The 24,693-nt window shown below is 44.7% G+C and overlaps 1 protein-coding gene and 1 long non-coding RNA gene across 5 annotated transcripts in view; one reads left to right on the top strand and one right to left on the bottom strand.

The window, feature by feature from the left end:
* Positions 1-24,693, top strand: part of LOC138266389 (uncharacterized) — a 517,771-nt gene that overhangs the window by 298,338 nt on the left and 194,740 nt on the right. The window lies entirely within an intron of this gene.
* Positions 22,539-24,693, bottom strand: part of KLHL22 (kelch like family member 22) — a 132,879-nt gene continuing 130,724 nt past the window's right edge. For both annotated transcript variants that reach the window (XM_069215147.1, XM_069215148.1), the window contains exon 7: positions 22,539-23,685. In XM_069215147.1, the coding sequence (XP_069071248.1) occupies positions 23,314-23,685 (372 nt within the window). In that variant the 3' untranslated portion in view covers positions 22,539-23,313. The remainder of the gene's footprint in view (positions 23,686-24,693) is intronic.

Raw genomic sequence — 24,693 nt, 5'->3', positions numbered from 1 at the left:
TCACCATGCCACCCCAGTTTGGACCCAGCCATATGCAAATCAGTCTTGACCCTGTTCCTCATGGGAACAGTCCAGACCGAACTGCCAAGCCAGGTCCTCACTGGACCGGAAACAAGCATCCTGGGACCGGTTTCGGGGTTTCACCCCTCATCAGCCAGGCTAGCTTGAATCCAGTGGCATGGGAAGCACGGGACCCACGTCTGGGCATACCCTTCCCACTTAGGGCGACAAAGCAAAAACAACAAGTGATGGACGGAATGCTGAACATTGTCAAACACTCACCCCCAGTCACAGATCTGGGTTTAATCCATCGTTCTTTTGCTCACCATGCCACCCCAGTTTGGACCCAGCCATATGCAAATCAGTCTTGACCCTGTTCCTCATGGGAACAGTCCAGACCGAACTGCCAAGCCAGGTCCTCACTGGACCGGAAACAAGCATCCTGGGACCGGTTTCGGGGTTTCACCCCTCATCAGCCAGGCTAGCTTGAATCCAGTGGCATGGGAAGCACGGGACCCACGTCTGGGCATACCCTTCCCACTTAGGGCGACAAAGCAAAAACAACAAGTGATGGACGGAATGCTGAACATTGTCAAACACTCACCCCCAGTCACAGATCTGGGTTTAATCCATCGTTCTTTTGCTCACCATGCCACCCCAGTTTGGACCCAGCCATATGCAAATCAGTCTTGACCCTGTTCCTCATGGGAACAGTCCAGACCGAACTGCCAAGCCAGGTCCTCACTGGACCGGAAACAAGCATCCTGGGACCGGTTTCGGGGTTTCACCCCTCATCAGCCAGGCTAGCTTGAATCCAGTGGCATGGGAAGCACGGGACCCACGTCTGGGCATACCCTTCCCACTTAGGGCGACAAAGCAAAAACAACAAGTGATGGACGGAATGCTGAACATTGTCAAACACTCACCCCCAGTCACAGATCTGGGTTTAATCCATCGTTCTTTTGCTCACCATGCCACCCCAGTTTGGACCCAGCCATATGCAAATCAGTCTTGACCCTGTTCCTCATGGGAACAGTCCAGACCGAACTGCCAAGCCAGGTCCTCACTGGACCGGAAACAAGCATCCTGGGACCGGTTTCGGGGTTTCACCCCTCATCAGCCAGGCTAGCTTGAATCCAGTGGCATGGGAAGCACGGGACCCACGTCTGGGCATACCCTTCCCACTTAGGGCGACAAAGCAAAAACAACAAGTGATGGACGGAATGCTGAACATTGTCAAACACTCACCCCCAGTCACAGATCTGGGTTTAATCCATCGTTCTTTTGCTCACCATGCCACCCCAGTTTGGACCCAGCCATATGCAAATCAGTCTTGACCCTGTTCCTCATGGGAACAGTCCAGACCGAACTGCCAAGCCAGGTCCTCACTGGACCGGAAACAAGCATCCTGGGACCGGTTTCGGGGTTTCACCCCTCATCAGCCAGGCTAGCTTGAATCCAGTGGCATGGGAAGCACGGGACCCACGTCTGGGCATACCCTTCCCACTTAGGGCGACAAAGCAAAAACAACAAGTGATGGACGGAATGCTGAACATTGTCAAACACTCACCCCCAGTCACAGATCTGGGTTTAATCCATTGTTCTTTTGCTCACCATGCCACCCCAGTTTGGACCCAGCCATATGCAAATCAGTCTTGACCCTGTTCCTCATGGGAACAGTCCAGACCGAACTGCCAAGCCAGGTCCTCACTGGACCGGAAACAAGCATCCTGGGACCGGTTTCGGGGTTTCACCCCTCATCAGCCAGGCTAGCTTGAATCCAGTGGCATGGGAAGCACGGGACCCACGTCTGGGCATACCCTTCCCACTTAGGGCGACAAAGCAAAAACAACAAGTGATGGACGGAATGCTGAACATTGTCAAACACTCACCCCCAGTCACAGATCTGGGTTTAATCCATCGTTCTTTTGCTCACCATGCCACCCCAGTTTGGACCCAGCCATATGCAAATCAGTCTTGACCCTGTTCCTCATGGGAACAGTCCAGACCGAACTGCCAAGCCAGGTCCTCACTGGACCGGAAACAAGCATCCTGGGACCGGTTTCGGGGTTTCACCCCTCATCAGCCAGGCTAGCTTGAATCCAGTGGCATGGGAAGCACTGGGGGTGAATGTTTGACAATGTTCAGCATTCCGTCCATCACTTGTTGTTTTTGCATTTGTCGCCCTAAGTGGGAAGGGTATGCCCAGACGTGGGTCCCGTGCTTCCCATGCCACTGGATTCAAGCTAGCCTGGCTGATGAGGGGTTAAACCCCGAAACCGGTCCCAGGATGCTTGTTTCCAGTCCAGGGAAGACCTGGCCTAGCAGTTCGGGCTGGACTGTTCCCATGGGGAACAGGGTCAAGACTGATTTGCATATGGCTGGGTCCAAACTGGAATGGCATGGGCAGCAAAAAAACGATGGATTAAACCCAGATCTGTGACTGGGGGTGAATGTTTGACAATGTTCAGCATTCCGTCCATCACTTGTTGTTTTTGCATTTGTCGCCCTAAGTGGGAAGGGTATGCCCAGACGTGGGTCCCGTGCTTCCCATGCCACTGGATTCAAGCTAGCCTGGCTGATGAGGGGTTAAACCCCGAAACCGGTCCCAGGATGCTTGTTTCCAGTCCAGGGAAGACCTGGCCTAGCAGTTCGGGCTGGACTGTTCCCATGGGGAACAGGGTCAAGACTGATTTGCATATGGCTGGGTCCAAACTGGAATGGCATGGGCAGCAAAAAAACGATGGATTAAACCCAGATCTGTGACTGGGGGTGAATGTTTGACAATGTTCAGCATTCCGTCCATCACTTGTTGTTTTTGCATTTGTCGCCCTAAGTGGGAAGGGTATGCCCAGACGTGGGTCCCGTGCTTCCCATGCCACTGGATTCAAGCTAGCCTGGCTGATGAGGGGTTAAACCCCGAAACCGGTCCCAGGATGCTTGTTTCCAGTCCAGGGAAGACCTGGCCTAGCAGTTCGGGCTGGACTGTTCCCATGGGGAACAGGGTCAAGACTGATTTGCATATGGCTGGGTCCAAACTGGAATGGCATGGGCAGCAAAAAAACGATGGATTAAACCCAGATCTGTGACTGGGGGTGAATGTTTGACAATGTTCAGCATTCCGTCCATCACTTGTTGTTTTTGCATTTGTCGCCCTAAGTGGGAAGGGTATGCCCAGACGTGGGTCCCGTGCTTCCCATGCCACTGGATTCAAGCTAGCCTGGCTGATGAGGGGTTAAACCCCGAAACCGGTCCCAGGATGCTTGTTTCCAGTCCAGGGAAGACCTGGCCTAGCAGTTCGGGCTGGACTGTTCCCATGGGGAACAGGGTCAAGACTGATTTGCATATGGCTGGGTCCAAACTGGAATGGCATGGACAGCAAAAAAACGATGGATTAAACCCAGATCTGTGACTGGGGGTGAATGTTTGACAATGTTCAGCATTCCGTCCATCACTTGTTGTTTTTGCATTTGTCGCCCTAAGTGGGAAGGGTATGCCCAGACGTGGGTCCCGTGCTTCCCATGCCACTGGATTCAAGCTAGCCTGGCTGATGAGGGGTTAAACCCCGAAACCGGTCCCAGGATGCTTGTTTCCAGTCCAGGGAAGACCTGGCCTAGCAGTTCGGGCTGGACTGTTCCCATGGGGAACAAGGTCAAGACTGATTTGCATATGGCTGGGTCCAAACTGGAATGGCATGGGCAGCAAAAAAACGATGGATTAAACCCAGATCTGTGACTGGGGGTGAATGTTTGACAATGTTCAGCATTCCGTCCATCACTTGTTGTTTTTGCATTTGTCGCCCTAAGTGGGAAGGGTATGCCCAGACGTGGGTCCCGTGCTTCCCATGCCACTGGATTCAAGCTAGCCTGGCTGATGAGGGGTTAAACCCCGAAACCGGTCCCAGGATGCTTGTTTCCAGTCCAGGGAAGACCTGGCCTAGCAGTTCGGGCTGGACTGTTCCCATGGGGAACAGGGTCAAGACTGATTTGCATATGGCTGGGTCCAAACTGGAATGGCATGGGCAGCAAAAAAACGATGGATTAAACCCAGATCTGTGACTGGGGGTGAATGTTTGACAATGTTCAGCATTCCGTCCATCACTTGTTTTTGCATTTGTCGCCCTAAGTGGGAAGGGTATGCCCAGACGTGGGTCCCGTGCTTCCCATGCCACTGGATTCAAGCTAGCCTGGCTGATGAGGGGTTAAACCCCGAAACCGGTCCCAGGATGCTTGTTTCCAGTCCAGGGAAGACCTGGCCTAGCAGTTCGGGCTGGACTGTTCCCATGGGGAACAGGGTCAAGACTGATTTGCATATGGCTGGGTCCAAACTGGAATGGCATGGGCAGCAAAAAAACGATGGATTAAACCCAGATCTGTGACTGGGGGTGAATGTTTGACAATGTTCAGCATTCCGTCCATCATTTGTTGTTTTTGCATATATATCGTCGCGTCATTCACAGAAGCAGAAACCCCACAGTGAGATAGTATTTCACTGGGATAAGCAGTCAAGTACACTCAGTCTAATGGGGAGAACTGTTGCACCGACCACTGATCCCACCACATGCTTTATCGTGGTCACATTCAAGGACTCTTAATTAAATGTTAAACATCAGTTGTTCGACACGTTTTGTCACATTTGATGCACTGATATACGATAACCCAAGGCTAATTAAGAGAAACTGACTTCATTCTGATAGGAAATTAAGACATATTGTCTATGATTGAAAGGCATTGCTAAGTTGTTGTTATGTAAGATAGAAAATAAAAAATGATTTAGGCAACAAAGAATTCAGAGCTCTGTTAGATCACAAATGACTCACCACAGCTGGTTTGGTGACATGGACAGCTCCGCCTTTAGGTCTGTCTAACCGCAATTTGAACTTGCTTGGGGTGCCTGCTCAGTGGCTTACTCCAAATACATCCTGGTGGCCCCCATGTATGTTCTGCCAGTCTAGGGCACAGTTACACAGTCGAGGGCACAAAGTTACAACTGCATAAGTGAGCTCCTGCCTGGCTGTGCAAAAAGGTGCTAAATTTTGGGCTTAGGTAATTCAGCTATGTATATTAATTCATGCAGCCTACTTGGCAGGAAATTGTAACAAAATGTCAGATGCTGTCACCATTATTACTCAACACGTAGAGACAGCATGACAGCATTAAAAGGTAGTCCAGCACACATCTGTTGTATGGGATTGATCACTGGTTATGGACCACTCACCACAAAGGATAGTGGTCACCCTAGCCTTCTCACTCCAAATAAAATGTTGGTGCCCTCTTTCAAGCTGCAGGTAAACTAGCACAGTGAGGCACTAGGACCATGGGAGTTTAAATCTGTCTTTAAAACTATACTTAAACTTAAAAAGCCACTAAACATACCATTTGATTGTGAAAGTGTGGACTTTCAATAGTTATTTAAAAACGAGCATGGAGTTCCCCTTATTGCTTGCTTTAATAACCTGAATGGATGCTTTGTGATGCACTCTAATCCAAACACTTGTGTTCAGACACTATGATTGGGTTCTGTGCCCAGATTTAATGTAATGCCACATGAATGGGTTCATTGTAGAACAGAGCAGAACATTGACAGGAAGTACGAAGGGGGTAGCCGGAGGGATACGATTGGACGCTGATGAAACAGCTCCCTTGCTGCACTTATCTCTTGCCTTGGATTTTAGTTTTTGCAGGCTGTGGCTTTGAAATGCATTCTATCACAGGCATCTTCAAACTAGAGCAATTGTAAATGAATGGAACAAAGGCCTAACTGTAAATCTGGATTTCAACAGAATCCTACATTTAACAGTTGAATGCCCATCTCTCTCTTATTTCTGAGTTTCTGAACTAGGCAGGCTGACCCAAGAGTCTTGAAATGGTCTGTATTCGCTCGCCTCAGTGCTGCCTTTGTTGGAATAGAAATAGCCTAAGATTAGTACTTCAGGATCCTAGGTTGGGGGCAATGATGTCGCAAGATAAAAGATATTGGGTCTTTAAGTCACAAGACAGAGAGGTAGCAACATTTATGTTATAAGAAAGAAAAGTGGCACTGATGGCAGAGGACAGGCAGGGAGAGGACACTGCTGAAAGCAGTGGCAATAAAACAGAGTCAGCCTGGTATGGTGCATGGCTTGCCCATTAAGAGATTACTGTCCATTTGTCAGATGGCATGGACAGGCTGTTCCCTGTTTTACTTAACGGCAGGACCACTGGAATTTTGTGGCAGGGGAGGGGCAAATTATGCTGCAGGGTTTAGTAAATTTTGCGGAAAGAAAAGGCAAATTATGCAGCTGTGTGTGGCACATTTTGTGATAATATTGCTGTAGGAAAGTACCCTCTTTTTAGCATGGTTACCCCCACTTTTTGCCTGCTATCAGTATGCTTTGACTGTTTTCACTGGGATTCAGCTAACCAGGACCCCAGTGATTGCGCTCTCTCCCTCTAAATGTGGTTGCCTAGGACTTTTCACACCCCACAATTGGCATACTGGTGCCCCCATATAAATCTCTGGTATATGGTACACCAGGGGTTCCCCATGGGCTGCAGCATGTATTGTGCCACCCATGGAGCCCATGCAAAATGTGTCTGCAGTCCTGCCATTGCAGCCTGCGTGAAAAGGTGCGTGCACTACCTGTGTCCAGCTACATAATGGTAACTTCGAATCTGGCCATGTTTGGTATCAAACATGTCAGAATCATACCCCAATACTGTTGCCAGTATTGGTTGTATGATCCCAGCCCGTGCTGCTGCCACCCTCCAGACGGATTTCTGCCCTCCTGCTGCTTGACCAGCTCAAGTAGGGGAAGGTAAAACAAAGGATTTCCTGTGGGAGGGACAGACAACACCCTCTCACCTTGAAATATGAGTGACATGGCTTGGGAAGGGTGTATGCTATGAAGGGCACATTTGGTGCCCTCCTTGCAAAAACCGGTTTGCACCAGTCCAGGGCCCCCGGTCCCTGCTCTGGTGCAAAACTGGACAAAGGAAAGGGGAGTGACCACTCCCCTGTCCATCACCACCGCAGGGGTGGTGCCCAGAGCTCCTCCAGGTAGCCACCTGGTTTTGCCATCTTGAATCCAAAATGTGCAGAGACCCCTGGGAGCATCTGAGTGGCCAGGTCAGGTAGGTGACATCAAAGCCCCCTCCTGATAGGTGGTCACCCTGCTAGGTGATCAATCCCCCTTCCTGGGATATTTAGGGTCTCCCTCTTGGGTGGGTCCCTCAGATTCGACTTGCAAGATTCCAGCAGGACTCCTCTGCAACGTTTACTTCATCTTCTGGCCACTGGAACCACAACTGGACTTTTCAGGAACCAACAATCTGCAACTCCAGCGACAACTCCGCTTTGCAACATTGTTTCTCCGCCTCCTTACAGCAACATTTCTCCAGCTGTGCATTCTCTGAGGTCAACAAGACTCCAGCCAGCACCAAGAAGTAAGAAGGAATCTCCCTTGGAGTGAAGGAGTCACTCCCCTGCATCTGCAGGCACCAACTGCAACAATGACTGCTGCATGGATCTGCTCTCCTCCGGAACTGCGTGGATCCTGCATCACAGGTGGTGGTCTGCAGTTGTCCTATTGGTCCTCTCTGCCAGCTGCCCAACTTGGGAGACGGTAAGCCCTTGCCTCTCCTTGCAGGACAGTACCCCTGTGCACCGTGACTCTTGCAACAACCAAGGATTGTTTGCCTTCAAGAAATCTTCAGGCTTGGTGTAACCCGGCCCCAAACTCTTCTTCCGGCCAAGCACAGTCTCCTCTTTGCTGCTCCTGAGGTGTGCTGAGTGGGCCTCACTGCGACTGCTGTACCTGCTGCCACTTGGTTGCCTGTGGGAGCTGCCTCCTCTCCTTGTGACTCTTCTGACTGCTGAGGGTCACCCTGGACTCCCCTCCAGTCCATCACGACTTGGTCTCCTTCCTTTGCAGGTCCTCTTCTGACAGAAACCATCTTTAGGTTCTTCCAGTCTCGTTTGGGTCTTGCACAATCATCCTTTTCCTAAGTCCTCCTGTTAGTTTTGGGGAAAACCAGGTACTAACCTCTGCTCTCCTGGTCACTGGGGGTCACTCTGGTACTTACCACTTAGGGTCCCTAGTTCCTCCAGCTCCCCCCTAATGATTCCCCATCCTTGGGTGGGGACAGTATCTCACATTCAACTTTCTTAGTATATGGATTGGCCCTCCCCTAAGGCCCTCACTATTTTCTATTACTTTTGCCAATTCTTATTGCTTTTTATGCTCTTTACTGATTGATAATGTGTATATAATAGTGTGATTACTTACCTTCAGTTGGGGGACTGCCTAATAGTATTCTAGCTTTTGTGTTACCTCCATGGAGTACCTTTATTTTTTGCAACTCTGTGTGGTTCTTTCATGTGTGTGAGTGCTGTGTGCCTGCAGTGGTATTGCATGAGCTTTGCATGTCTCCTGGATAAGTCTTGGGTGCTCATCCACAGCTACCTTCAGAGAGCCCTGGCTTCCTAGACAAAGCCTACACTTCGCTAAGAGGGGATACCTGGACCTAGTATACCAGGCCAGCTTCCTACAATTACTTCATTATTTTGTCATTTTTAAACTTGTTAACACTGGGCATTAGTTGCAACTCATTAGTACCAGTTTAATATCCACATTTACCATTAAGCTACAGAACAGTGACCAGTCAACTTTTCCAAAGGGCCTTCCACTGTGTGGCAACAAGTGTTGCTGCGTTTTTATTAACTTTTGAACCGCTTGCGCTAGAAACAATTTTTTGGGGTAAAATCTGCAGATTATTCGGCAGATGATCGATGATGTGGCAAGTGCAGCAAATCTACAATTATGCGGAAATCGCCGTGGCCGCACGGTCACATAATTCCAGTGGCCCTGCTTAAAGGCCGACCCAGTACATGTGAGTACAGAGGGTGGTGGAATGGGCAGAAAGCGAACGACTGGTTGTCCCCTTTATGTATAAAAGGTAGTCAAGATCATCAGCATGCCCCTTACATTATTTCGAGAATCTCGGGTAAGATCCGCACAGGTAGCAATGGCCTTTCTCTTTACAGTCCATATAGTTAAAGTCTGCTATTGTGTGTTTAAAAGTTTTTCATGTTTTTACCTCCTTAAGGCTAGAAGTGGTAGTTATTCCTATACTCTTATACTCTTGTTTTTGTAGGAAAATTAAATGTACCATATACTCTAAGATAAAATGGTATCAGTTAAACATATCTGCATGTTTGCCTGTTCACTGTGGAGGTACACACTGTTTCTTAAATATTATGTATTTGTTTAAACAAATGATGTATCACTACTGCGACCCTGCAGTCACAAGGCAGGCCGAGGGGTGTGCTACCACAACATGCAGGCACTGGAAACTGTCAGGGGACAACTGGGTGAAACTGACCGACGACTGGAGAATTTAGAAAGAATTAACTGGCAAGCAGATTGGACCATCCTTGATCTTGAGGAATCACTTACCAATGCAGTAGTCAGGAATGCAGACTGGGGGTGACCAAAAATACTGCTGGGTCCAGGGGGGATCAAAGTTACAAACCTGCTTAATATCTACCTTATTATTTCATGTCCCTGCTTTATCTTCTCCTAGTTGATTCCCTTTTTTTTTTTTTTTACCTTTTTGCAAACTATTAAAATTGTTTTTAAAAAAGAGTCAGGGGATGCCAACTAGGCTCGAGTGGAGAAATACCTTTAAGGAGAATGGGACAGGCTTCTCTTCTGTTGATCTGTTTGGTCTTTACCCAGCACAATAAATTACCAGGAACACAAAGAAGATGAAGGGAACGCTAAGGGTTTCACTGATAGGACTCTGAAAGGCAAGTCTGTCATCTCAGTAACCAAGCTAACGGAGGTTTCCATCCTCATGCCCAATAATAACTCACTCTTCCCTGGCCCAATGGACATCAAACCTCTTCCGCCTGCTGATTGTTAGGCCAATAACAACCCTTTCCTCATTGACCTAGCATGTAGCACATAGCCACCATTATTGTATTTAAATTATTGCATTAAGCTCTGAAATGGGCCTTGTTGGTACATTTTAAAACGCAAAAATACATAAATGTCTAACTGGACTGTGAATAAACACAATAGTAGTCACCGTGAGATGTAGGTGCCCATCTCCATGTAATGAAGAGCCAGAATCATTTCTAGGGCTCTGTTTGCCCTCCTTTCTGACGGATGTCCAAGAGAGGCATTGTGTGAGTGTGCAGAAGAGATGCCTTGGCAAAACGGGTGCTGTCCAAGGACATGTCTGGTTTCACTCCGCTATGTCCAGGTTTGGGGGACTGTTTCACTGTAGCCACTGGGAGAGCAATGTCCAACAAACCCTAACCACAAACAGAGATGATATGTGGCACATACATCAAAGGGGCCAGCAACAGACAACGATGGCGGCCATCTTGAAGATGAGTGCAGTTGCTGCAGTGCTGACCCATTCTGCTACCTAGAGTCCCCCGATTCATCCATGACAAGCGATTCCTTGACTGGACATCACATTCACGTCTTCCCTCAAATGTCTTTCCAGGGTAATACAGCAACTCTTCATCGTTATTCACAAGGAATCAAAGCAAACGAAAAAAATATATTAAAGAATACAGAACAAAAATGTATTGAACCCACCTACTAACCATCAAATGAAAATCACAAATATAACAGAAGGTAATTCCACTACAATACTTTCTGTAAAGACCCATGCCCCGTGGTTTCAATAGCCGAGGACACATCTGAATTTGAGCTTAGGTTCTGAAAATTATTTAACTTTCTAACTGGGTGCATTCCTTTATCCAGTTAACCTAGCTGGCATTGTTGACTGAAATCAGGGTTTTTTCCAGTCTTTCCTCAATTGGCTTCAATGAGGACCACATCTCGGTATTCTAAGCCGTTATGAAGATACAACTTCTGTGATGAGATAACTTGTTATGCTTGGTATTGTCATTAAAAAAAATTCAGTATTGTGGGCTATTTCTCATGAGTGACTGGTGGAATGCTTTCCGCAGTGGATTTGTAAGGTGTTTGTGTTGATGTGTTTTTGGGGCTTAGTAGCATTAGTGATCAGGAATCTAAAGTACTTGACCCATTTAGGTAGATCCAGGTTTTTGTGTAGACAAAGCTCACGAAATCTTGTACCACCGGCAACCAAAATGGATCTGCTAAAGATTGTCAAATGATGCATTCTACTAGAGGCAAAATTGGGTCATTCTGCATTGATGTTGTAGACCTGATCCCTCAACGCAACCTGGACATTCTACCTGAGTAGGTTCTTGCGTATCAGAACATTCTTCAAACCTATTTCTCACCCTATTACCACACAATTACTCTGTTCTTAATGAGCCAAGACTGAAAGAACATTCTGGATGTCTACCTGTCAATCAAAAACAAAATATCACTGTTGCAGAACTAACAAACCCCACCTCTCTACCCCCCAAAGAACAAGCACATCAATTCAAATTGCTTATTTACAGATATTTCCCACGGGAAAAAATAATGCTTTCATCTGCCAATTTGCTGACTTTACCATCTCAACGTACCTATAATTTCAACATACTAGACTTCACCAGACACTTGGGTGAAGATTACTCCTGAGTCAACATTTACTGACATCTGTACATAGCCAGTGTGACACAGCACTGTATATCTCTGAGACCCGAGAAGGGAGATTCTCAGTATCTACAACTGACACAGACCCTGAGACGCTTAAGGAAACCAGTGAAAAGACAAAGAATCACCCAGATGCACTGAAAAATCTAACCAAGCAAAACATTAGCCCTCATCTGAAGATATTTCCAAAAAACTGTCTATCTCTCTTTGGTTGATAACCCAACCAACCTGTTCAAAGACAAAACTGAGCATATTGCAGCCACCCTAACTATACTGAAATGAAAAGTCAATGTCACAAAGCCACTGATATTCTCAGAGCCGTAAGGAGAGTGAAAGATTACGAAAAGTTTGACCTAGAACCCAACATTTTACTGGCCTAAAATCACACTAAACTTAATTCTACACACAGGCCAAATATCTCAGGTCACTGATCCCTAATGCCACCAACCTCCAAAGACACATCAAGGAAAACCCTATGAAAATCCACTGCTGAAGGCCACCCATCACCAACTCATCACAAGTGATCCATAACACTGGAAAAGGGTTTCATGAAAATACTAAGGATAGAAATGTATCTCACAATAATTAACAAAGACAAGTGCGATCCATATTTACGCGCTGATCAAAGTCTGTTAAAAACTCTGGCATCAATCAAGGATAAAGGAATGCACCCAGATAATTCTCAAAACCAAAGCCCGAAAGTCAGTTGTGGATCAAGCAATGCAAAGCATTAGGAATCATGGCAAAAGTTGTCGCAATCGTTGAACTGCTGGATTTTTACAGCCACTTGAACATGCAAGTATACGCCATGTCACCTCCGACCATTTCAGATTACATGCAAACATCTCATTCAAGGATCAATGCATCAAGTGCCCAGTCACAACATTACCAGAACCCACTTATCTTCATCAGAACTCACCAGTGCAGGGGGGTCCCACACGAAGTGGAACAAATCACTCCTAGAAATCCTGAAAACATCCAAGTGAAAACCATCTACAATGCTTGCTCATGCCTTCCTCACCGAATCGCATTCTTACCTGAGAAGTAATAAAGCCAGCATTTCAATATGATTTAGTCGCCCTCTGTGTAATAGAGAGCGCCAGTGAAGCATCGCTAAATTCATACTTTGCTCTGGTTTTTAAACATGTTACCTGAGGTCTAACTAGTGGCAATATGCAAAATTAGAGAGTTTCACGAGAGTCTTCAACTACATGAGCTTGGCAGTTCAACAGCTGAAATAGCGGACTGGACTTGGGCACACGCCGCTGAGCTATCCCAGCAAACGTCACAACAGAGGCCGGGAGTTGGTATCGCTTTCACTAGATGCACGCGCGGAGGGAGAGATGGTGTCACAAGACAGGGAGTATGAAATAAGGACACCATTTGGGCATGGAGTGAGTAGTGATGTGAAAAGAAGTAGTTGAATGGGCTCTGATATCACAAAAAGGTAGGGAGTGGGCACTGATGTGACCAAATAGAGAGGATAAATGCAATGATATTACCAGAAAGAGAGGGGTGTTTGATGCCACAAGAAAGCCACTTATGTGATGCAATAGGCAGGGAGGGGGCCTTGATGGCAGAAGGGAGGCAGAGTGGACTAGATATCACTAGACAGGTACTAATATTATCAGACAGGCAGAGAGTCTGTACTACTGTCACAAGATCAAACAGAAGATTTATAGTACACTTCTTGTCACCTGTGAGGATATCCGAACGCTGGCATGATCCAGTTGGTTAGCAGAGTAACCAGGTCTTCATGGACTTTCAGAAGTCTGGAAGAGACAGGGAAGTCCGGAGATGAAAGGGTAGCTTGTTCCATGACTTCTCTGCTAGGTAGGAGAAGGAGCAACCTCTGCATCTGCCACGTCGGATGCGTGGAGTGATGGTTAGAGAAAAGGAAGCGGAGCAGAGGTGTCTGGTGGGCTGATGAAAGTTTAGGTGGTAGTTCAATTAGGAACATCCAGAGTTGTGTAGGGCCTTGTATGCGTGCGTCAGGAGTGTGAATTGGCATCTTTTCTGTACAGAGAGCCAGTAGAGTTCCCTTAGGTAGGAGGTGGTGTGTGTTCGTCTATCCAGGCTGCACCATTGTGTATGGTCTGTAGTTGTCAGAGGAGGTGAGCAGCGATCCCTGTGTAGACAGCATTGCTGTAGTCCAGTTGGAGGGAGATGAAGGCCTGGGTAATGGTGCATCTTGAGGATAGCCATTTGAATGTCTTATGAAGTATGTAGAGCATGAAGAAGCAGGAGGAGGCGATCAAGTTCACCGGAGTCATCATGGTTAGCTTGATGTCCAGAATCGTGCCTAGGTTCCTAGCGTGGTTAATAAGGACAAGAGTAGATCCAAGTTTGGAGAGCCACTGGGATACATCCCATGGGGAGCTTTTGTTTGCGAAGATCAGTATCTCCGTCCTGTCCGTGCTGAGCTCTAAGCATTTGTCCTTCATTCAGTTGGGAACATCTGTCATGCTGTTGCAGAAGTTAGTCTTGGTGTTAGGGGTGTCTTCGGAGAGTGAGGAGATGATTTGTGTGTCGTCAGTGTAGCATATGATGTTGAGCCAGTGGGTTTGACAATGCTGGCCAGAGGTGTCATATAAGTGTTGAAGAGGGCAGGGCTGAGCGAAAATACTTGGGGTACTCCACAGATGATTTCTTTGGGTTTGGAGATGAAGAATGGAAGGCTGACTTTTTGCATTCATCTGGTGAGGAAAGAGATACTCCATCTGAGAGCAGCTCATTGAATGTCTATTATGTGTGTGCGTGTGTGTGGTGGGAGACCATATCAAAGGCTGCTGAGAGGTCTAGGAGGACCAGAGCCGCAGTCTCTCCTAAGTTGAGTAGGGCTCGGATGTCATCAGTAGCTGCGGTGAGGACTGTCTCAGTGATGTGTTTGCTGCAGAATCCTGATTGGGAATAGTCAGGAGTTTTCTGGGATCTGCAAATGCTTTCTTTAGTAGGGTGTTGACTTTTGCATGTTTCCAGTCCTTGGGGAAGGTGGCCTGAAATGAGTCGAAGTGAAGCGTTGTAACAGAAGATATTTATTCCATTTATAAACAAGTATTACTCCTGTAGAAGAGGGGCACAGCACCGCGACCAACCGTCACCTCCACCCATCTGTCGCCTGGAATGGCATGACATCACTCTCACGATGTCACACGATTCCAAGTGACACATGCATATTCTAACCACCTCACCACACTTCTTCCCCTCTTTGAAAACTCAACCCAAACTAAATTCATAAATTAAATATTAATCTAGACACTAAAATAATTCTAAAAATACTAACAACATTTCATCTATAATTATGGACCTAAAAACAAATTCTTGAGAAACATATGATATAACAGTACACTCTATAGATCATACATAATATATATATATATTTTTTTTACATCATGACATAATCCTGAAACTTTGCAGGCTTATTTCTGACTCTCACACTTCACCTCCCAACATCTTCACTAGTTCCAGTCGGGACATTAACAATTAATTGTTTTTTCATGCCTTGCATTTTCAAGTTAGGGTCCAAAGCTATTCTTGTAGTACTCCACCAAGTACCATCTGACAATTTCACAGCATTCTTACGTAATTCTTGAATTTGCAGAGAATCCCTGAATTTTGACATACCTTTCCTCACTAACAAAGGATTCTTCACTCGCACCCAATCCCCAACTTGCAATGGATCCTTTTTGTCTTGTGGCTCACACAATTTTCTTTGTCCCCTATTATTCGAATTAATTTCCGCCATTTGCCAAATTTTTTTTACATCCGCCCCTTCATGAAATAACTTTACCATCCAGAACGGGCATAATTCGGTCGTAGCAACTCTACCCCTCATAAGTTCAAAAGGACTTTTCCCAGTGGCTACATGCGGTGTAGTGCGATACGACCAAATCAAATCTTTAACACTCTGGCTAACTGACATATTGCTTCTACACGCAGCTTGAACACAATCCACTAAAACCCGGTTAAATCTCTCCACCATTCCATTGCTTTGGGGATGATATAAAGGTGTTCTAATGTGTTTAATACCACATTTATTTAAGAATTGCTTCATGTCTGATGAAATAAACTGAACACCATTATCAGTCAAAATTTGTTCAGGAAAACCTTCACGAATAAAAATGTTCCTTAAGCAATTGATGACACTTTGAGTAGTAGGAGCTCTAACAAATTCTACCTCAACCCATCTCGAAAGATGGTCAATAATGACTATAAAGTACCTCATATCCGGTGGTAATATATGATACGGACCCAAAAAATCTAGACCTATTTTTTGCCAAGCCCTAGCTGGAGATGGTACAAAAGAATCTGTGTCTTTCCCTGTGATCAAAACCTTGTCACTCATGGAGCACTTAGTACAACTCCTTACATACTCCTCTATCTCTTTATCCATTCTGGGCCACCAAAAATCTGATCTCAACCTCCTCTTCGTGATAGTCGCACCTAAATGACCAGAATGAGCACCAACAATTAAATCCCTTCTCATGCTTTCGGGAGGAATAAGTTTATCACTCCTCACCAATTTGTCACCCTCAATAGATAATTCATCTGACACTTTCCAAAATGGTTGAAGATCCAATGAAAGATTTTTCTCTTTTGGCCATCCAGACTTCACCAAACACATCACTTTACTCAATAAGTCATCTTTCTTCACTGATTCAATCCAACTTTCCTCATCCATAGATTTACAACCATCAGAAATATAAGCTACAAAACATTCTTCAATTTCTGTTTCCCACTCATCTTCATCATCCTCTTTGATAGGTAATCTAGACAGACAATCAGCTCTACTGTTTTTCCCACCAGGTATATATTCGACCAAAAAGTTAAATTCTAATAATTTGGCAGATAACCTAGCAATTCTGGCTGTAGAACGTTTAATCTTTCTCCCTGACAATATGTCTACTAAAGGCCTATGATCTGTTTTTAACATAAATTGTCTGCCCCATAAATATGGTTTAAATTTCTCAACACTCCATACACATGCCAACAGCTCTTTTTCTATCACTGAATATTTGCGCTCCACTAAGCGTAGAGTTCTAGATGCAAACCCAATAGTCCTTTCCAAACCATCACTCGAGACTTGTGTTAAAACAGCACCTAAACCATATTCACAAGCATCTACCGTAACCACAGTTTGCAAACCTTCTGTAAAAGGTCGTAACACTGGAGCTTTAATAATGTCTTGTTTAACCTTTTCAAATGCTTTGTTGCACTCATCTGACCAAGCAAAAATCGCATTCTTCCTTAGCAGAGCTCTAAAACACTCAGTGGTATTGGCAAAAATTTTCAAAAATTTAGCATAAAATTCGCATAGTCCTAAAAATGACAATAATTGTTCTTTAGTTTTAGGTGAAGGCGCCTCTAAAATACTTTTTACTAATCCCGGCTTTGGCTTAATCCCTTGCTCAGATAAAATGTGACCTAGGTACACCACCTCTCTTGATTTAAACACACACTTCTCATCCCTTAAAGTTACACCTCTGTCTTCTAATGTGCTTAAAACATTTTCTAGAACCTTATCATGTGCTACTTCAGTGTCTGAAAAAACCAAAATATCATCCTGAAAAACAACAACATTTGGGTTATCATTGAACATGCTAGACATGAGTCTCTGAAAAACTGCCGCTGCCAAGGCTAGTCCAAAAGGCAGCCTACAGAACTGAAACGTACCATCAGGTGTGACAAAAGCCGTCAAATGTCTAGAGCTAACATCAAGCTCTACTTGATGGTAAGCTGATTTCAAGTCCAATTTTGTAAACCAGCTAGACCCACCAACTTTTGCGATCAAATCTTCAATCCTTGGTAGCGGAAAGTTGTCTACCCAAATTTCTTTGTTCAAACTTCTCAGGTCCACACACATTCTTAAATCCCCTGAACTCTTCTTAGTTAAAACAATTGGAGACAACCATAAAGTGCCCTCAACTTTCTCTATAACACCTTGTTCACACAAATCTTGTAATAAATTTGTTAATTCTGTTCTTATACTGAAAGGTACATTCCTTAACCTATGTTTGACAGGAATTGCACTTTGTTTGATTTTGATAGTATGTGTAAAGTTAGTTATCTTCCCTAGTCTATTTTGAAATAACCTTTTGAATTTCTGTTGCCATATGCTTGTCCCTTTTTCAATTGTATTCACAGGACTTGCTCTGTTCCTTTCAATATACACAGGTATCTCTTGTCCTGGTTTAATAACTAATTTAAATTCAGCCTGGTGAATCAATCCTAAAACATTGATTCCCTTTTTAGCCACATAGACTTTCCCATGAATATTTTCATTATAAATAGTTAATGACGCCCAAAAATAACCAAGTAGATCAATTCTACTCCCTTCGAAAGCAACAGTGGAAACATCAGGACTACATAGTGGTTTTGCTCCCCAAAATTCATCATATTTGTCTTTTGACACAATAGTAATACGAGCTCCTGTGTCGACTAATAACTTAATAGCCACCCCTTCTATTGACACTAGAATGTCAGGATCCACAATCAACTTGCTACTTGTATGTCCAGTCTCTTTGACCATCAATACCAACTCGTTCCTGTCTTGTTGTTCCATTTGAATCTCATCATTTAGAACACAGCGGACATTGTTCTTACGAAGACTTCTGCACACTCGTGAAAAATGACCAGTTTTGTTGCAATTCCTACACTGTTGACCAACTGCAGGACAGTTTTTGAAAGAAGATACATGAGAATAAGCCCCACATCTATAACAGAAAGTCTTCTGACTAGATTTGCCTGTAGAAAAAGTTCTAGATGACGTAAAACCATCTTGTTTTTTCTCCAACCCATAACTCTTCTTACTATCAACACTCTGAACATTAGTTACTGCACCTGATATTGTAGTATTTGCTAAGGCAGATTCCAATTGTTTTGCATCTTCCAAAGAACACTCAATACTTTTCGCAATATCAATAGCTTTGTCTAGAGAAGGATCTTTACACGTAAGCAATTTCTCTTGTATTTTCCTTGAAAAACACCTTGCTACTAATTGATCCCTAATCAATTGAGATGTAAAATTTTCAAATTCACATTTTGCAGCTAGTACTTTCAATGCAGTAATAAAAGTATCAATACTTTCATTTGAATTCTGCGATCTCGTGAAAAATTTATATCTATGTACTACAATATTCTTAGTTTTTACAAAATGTTTATCCAACTGTGCAATAGCCATATCAAATTCATCTAACTCTTCTTCTTCGCCCACTTGATACGTAGGTAGATGATCAAAAACATTTTGTCCTTCAACTCCTAAATAGTAATACATTAGACTTTTCTTCCTTTCAGGTCTAAATCTATGACCATCAATAGCTCCGAGAAAAGCTTTAAATGATCGTAACCACAGTTTCCATTCCAATGGAGGATCCCCCGGATCTTGCAAGAAAGGAGCAGGTGGATGAATATTCTGCATTGTCCAATTAGTAACAAAAAAAACTACTTAAACAAATATACTTCAAAAATGTATATTCTTATTATTTCTCTGTTTTCTATAAATAAAGCAAAATATAATAATTTAATCTTCTTTGGTTGTTAATTTGAGAATTTATTCTTCCCAATGTAAGATGGCCGACACCAAAAAAACTTTCAGATATCCAGAGTCCCTTTTTTATTTTACTGATGAGATCGTAACAGGAAGTTCATAAAAAAAACAGTACCACCAGAGCCTGAAGAACCATTGAAGACTGGAGGTGAGACTTGCCTTTATTTTTGGTTCGTAATTACTTTTTACTTGCTCCGATCGATGCGTGTGCGCAATACGAAATGCCTCCTGCCCGAACTCACCACACTCAGAGTAGCGCGCGTGGGTGTCCTGCGCGCGACACTGCGAGCGTTGTTCAGCTTGTCAACGCGCTCGATTAATTCAAACTAAACCCATCGATGCGTATACACACCAACTCGGAGTATACTGTTTCTTGTGCGATCACAAAATGCACTCATATATTCTGCGCCCAACAGTGTATTTCACTGTTTGTTGCGCGAGCGTTAAACTGTCAAGTGTCTCACGCTGCCACCAACAATCTCATACTGCTGCAAATCAGCTGATTTGTAACTGCCTTTACGCTTAAAATCTCTGTGCCCCACACCACCGCAGTTACTGTACTTGCCAAATTCTCCATCAAAAACATCCGATCCAGATCTTCATAATTTCACTTCATTCCACCATTTCTTTTTACTGTTCCGTGTTCAAGAGCGTTCCTGAGGACCTTGATTCTTTCTCCTCGTCGCCACATGAAATGAGTCGAAGTGAAGCGTTGTAACAGAAGATATTTATTCCATTTATAAACAAGTATTACTCCTGTAGAAGAGGGGCACAGCACCGCGACCAACCGTCACCTCCACCCATCTGTCGCCTGGAATGGCATGACATCACTCTCACGATGTCACACGATTCCAAGTGACACATGCATATTCTAACCACCTCACCACATGGCCATGGCAATTGGGGTGTTGAACAAAGTGGTGAGTACACGTCTGATTCTGGTTTCGCCTAGGTTGAAGATGTGATGAGAGCATTGGTTGAGTGGACCAAGTGCATGTTGGAGGCAGTGTCTTGTGAGGCGAACTTGCTCCGTTCAGTTAGTTGGATATCTGTGGTGGTAGAGGAGTTGTTGTGTTGCTTGAAGAAGTAGGTGGATTTGGGCTGGGGTTTGAAGTTTATGTAGATGTCAGCGATCTTGTTGTGGAAGAAACTTAATGGTAGAGTTTCTTGTGAGGGTTATGGTAATTTGATGCAGCTGAGGGACCACTGAATTCTTTGACGATGTTCAAGAGTTCTTTGCCGTTATCGGAGCTTGATTTGATGCATGAGAATAAGACTTTTTACTTTCATTCTCTCAACGGTCTGTGGTAGAGGTTGAGTGCTGTCTCGAAGGCGGTCTTGTCGGTCATGTCCTTCCTGTTGTACCACCTCCTACCCAGTTGTGTGCAGTGCTGTTTGATGGTTCTGAGGTCTTCAGTGTACCAGCTAGCCTGCTTGGTGGTCTTTCTGTGGGTATTGTTGCCGATGGGAGCAACGCTGTTGGTACACTTGGTGATCAAATTGTTGAAGTTTCTAGTTTCTGAAGTTCTGATCTAGGTTGGTGGAAGAGATGAGGAGGGAGTTGTTGATCCATGTGTCCTTTGAGACTCTGCTCCATCTGCGGTGTTGGACAAAGTGGGGGGGAGCTGGTGATTTTGAAGTGGATGATGGAGTGGTCAGTCCAGGTGAGTTCTGTGGTGTGAGTGTACCTGGTGCAGAACCTGGAGGTGAAGATGGGATCTAGCGTGTGGCCTGCAGGGTTCATGGGGTCGTGGATGAGTCCGATGTTGTTCACGCTGTCGAGGAGATTAGTGGTGTTGAAGTCACTTTGGTTGTCGAGATGGAAGTTGAGGTTCACAAGGAAAATGGAGATGTTGGGAGTCAATGGTGAGGGGAGTGATGAAGTTGCAGAAGGATGGACCGGGTTCTGGAGGATGGTAGGAGAGGGTGCCCAAGATGGAGGTTTTGCTGTCTGTTTGGAGTCAGAAGTTGAGGTGTTTCATGGCTGGGGTAATGTCATTTGAGGCGGTGCACTAGATGGATTTCTTGTGTATGATGGCGATCCCTTCACCAGGCTTGTTGAAGCGGTCGCAGTGGGTGATCTTGTATCCTTCGGGTATTGTGGTGGTGATATCGGGTGCAGAAGTGGGATTGAGCTAGGTCTCACTGAGGAAGAGGACATTGTGTGTGAGGGTGGAGATGAGGCCGCAAATCTCTGTGGTGTGTTTGCATAGTGAGCACGTGTGGAGAATGGCGCATGTGAGTTGGTGTTTTTGTTCAGGTGGTGTCTGTGGTGTGTTTGGGGTGGGGCTGGTCAGTGGGCTGGTGTAAGTGCTGTGGCAGGTGACGTGGCAGTGGGTGCAGGTGAAAGGTCCTACCATGGGGGGTGCATTAAGTAGATCCTGCAGTGGGTGGGGCTTCTGTAGGTGGGAAGAACAGTGAGTGGGAAAACCCGGGCATTGGCGGTGTCAAACAGCGGGAACTAGATCAGACTGGAACCAGGAGGAACTGGAGAACACAGGCAAGTGGAAGTCTAGGTGTCCAAGTGCCTAGACAGGCAAAGAATGGAACACAACGTCACCAGAAAGGCAGGGAGTGGAAAACAATATCATCATACAGGCAGAGAGTTGCCTCTTGGTTTCATCCAACATGAAGGCAACGGGGTTTGATATCACATGGTAGATAGGGAATGGGACTGATGTCTCATCACAGGCATTGAGTTGACACTGAGATTACAAGACCAGCAACAAGTGTGCATCAATGTTTTCGCTGGGAAGCAGTGGGCACTACTTTATTGCTGATATTTGTGGAGTATCTTTGGCCAGTAGGCAAACTATTAATTTATTCACAATTTTGTGGGCAATTACTACGAAGAAGAACGTGTCATGAGGCAGTGAAGGTTTTAGGGCTGTGCTACAAAAGTCCATTCATTCGTTCAGTGATACCAGAGCCAGGAAGAAATATACATTGAGGATACTTAAGTGTGTGGGAGTTGCGGGAAGGGGTTGGGGAGTAGTGAATGTTTTGGGACACTTGCCTGCAGCAGAATTTATTCAATAGCTCTTTCTACTGCTTTTACAGTGCTCTTTGTGTGTTATTTCAATTGTTGCCCTAAAGTATCAGTAAATACATCTGAAACAGTGATACCATATCTCTTCATCAGGATTTTTAGAAATTGAAAGGTGTTATTAAGGTGGAACATACTCCTCTCTGAGGGCACTGTGCGAAAAGGAGGAGACGAGTCTCTTTTTCACCCCCTCTGGTGGACTAGATAGATCTCTGTGATGAGGCACAAAATCAAACCCACTCGCTAGCTTTAAACCATTGACAACCAAAGTCACCTCTGTAGTCTGACACTTTCCCCAGTCGAGTAGCTCCGACTAGGGAATCCGAACAGGGGCTGTGGAGCTCTGGAACATAGTAAAGAGGTTAGGGGTGCAACTCTAGTTGTAAGTGTGAAAACACACATTTAATAGAAACTCTGCTGAGTCAATATGAAAACATATTGTCACATTCTTGCTAGCTTGTGTTTGAAAGGAGGCACAAGAATAAATGAAAAAGCAAATAAACACATACATTTGGACTGTAAACAAACTGAAAAAAGAGCACTTGATTTTTTTGAATGACAGAGGATCAGAACAACATTCCAGCTACTTATGTCCTTGAGCAGTGCACTGAGAAATAACCCTTTATGTCATTTCAGGCACACATCTATGCATAATGCTCAGTTAAAGTTCAAATGTCACTTAATAACACGATGGCGTAGAACATGCTTCCGAAATTGCCCATTGCGTTCTAGACCTGTTTGTCACAGGCGCCCGTGATATACTACACCCACTGGTGAATAATCAAAAGACAAATCTTTGAAAGGAAGGGGATACTGAAGATGCTAAAATGGGATTTATGCCAGAGTTCCCTTTTTGCAAAAGGAACGTAGTAAAAGGAAGTTGCAGTGCTGGCCATAATAACTGGATTGTGAATCATAAAGGATAAGTAGGTGGACAGCAAAATAATAGTCAATAAAACCTGTTGTGCAGTACAAGGCTTTTAGAAAGGAAAAAAGGTTGTCACCACATGAAGTTTGCATAAACAGATATTTGGATCCTTTGGTTAGTTGTTTTGGGGAAAAGTACAGGGAATCACAAGGCATCTTGAAGCCCAGGCAAGGCTCCAACAAATCCCTCAGAAACTTTGGGAGATGTTTTCCTTGCTGCCATTTTCAATCTTCGCTCAAGATATCCAAGTCCTCCCACCCGCTCACAAGCCGAGTGGCAAAATCACTGCTGTCCAGCATCCAGTCTCTGTGTGGTGTTGGAGTCCATGGCACCTGGCTCATGATTACTGACCTAGGCAGGGTGAGCACACAAGCTGCCATGCCAGATATGCCATCCTCAAGGTGGGGGCCATCATCCCAGAACTCCTTCTCGCAATCATAAACATCAACGTAGTCCATGCGGTCCCTTGAGTCATGGGACCTGCCACCCAAGACATAGATTTTGTTTCCCAGGACTGCAATACCAGGTTCCCCGTGTCCTGCAGGCATTGACTGCATCATTGTCCATTGGCGAGTCTGGGGACTGTAGCAATCCACCTGGCAACAAAAAAGATACAAGTAAACTCTATGGATACAGAAGATCTTGAACATTCTTGGAGGGAATCAATTGTCTTCTACTGTGGAAGCCGCGTGGACACCAAACATTTGTTTAGTTCCAGGAATTTTACTTTAGTAATGTTTAGGAAAAAATAAAATCCCAATTAGTCTTGAAGATTTTAGAGTTTAAACAGAGGTTTGAAGTTCCCTCATCTGCTAGTCCTCAGTAGTGAACAGCAATCTACCCTGGCTACTTTTCCATGAACTATGTAAAGCGTAGAGACGTCTTTACCTGAGGCAGGCTACTGTAACAAATTTATATTTTAGACAGGTCACCTAAGCTACAGGCTGTGTAATAGTTTTAACACATTCGAATGAACCAATAAACCACATCAGAACACACCCAGTAGATTTGCCCATTAACAAATGTTAAGCATTACTTAAGTGCTGTTTGAACGCTAATATTTATTGCACAGAAGAACACTGTCAAGCTACAATAGCTTAACAGAGGAACTTTAAACAAAATATTGCATTTTCCTCTAAATGAAAACCACCACTCTGCCTTTTCTTAACTGCTGTAATGTGCAGAGGCCGTAATGTTTTACATACTTTTTTTCCATCTGCTAAACAAACAAATCAGTGGAAACAAGCAACTAATTGAGAACATTATTAAATTCCGCTGTCAGATACGAGTTCCCAATAATATTAATAATATCAACTATGCTCTATAGAGCGCTGAAATGCGGCATTGCTGGCATTTCAAGGGCTGTAAATAACAGATGTTAGTATTACAACAATTAATAGTATTTAATGTACTAACCTTTGTAAGGATGGAAGGCTGCATCTGCCTGAAGGGGATTCAAACACATGAATTATGGGAATCACTGCAAGGATGTCTCAGTGGGCGGCTAGTTCACTAAGACATCCTTGCAGCTAGCTGTAACTTGCATTTGCCCTCACTTGCATAGAGTGCCCTCTGAATGTCTTTTATTGAGAAACGGATCTCTG

This window comes from Pleurodeles waltl, chromosome 11, assembly GCF_031143425.1.
Source record: "Pleurodeles waltl isolate 20211129_DDA chromosome 11, aPleWal1.hap1.20221129, whole genome shotgun sequence".
In the NCBI taxonomy this organism is placed as follows: Eukaryota; Metazoa; Chordata; class Amphibia; order Caudata; family Salamandridae; genus Pleurodeles; species Pleurodeles waltl.
This window is presented reverse-complemented; position numbering and strand designations above follow the sequence as displayed.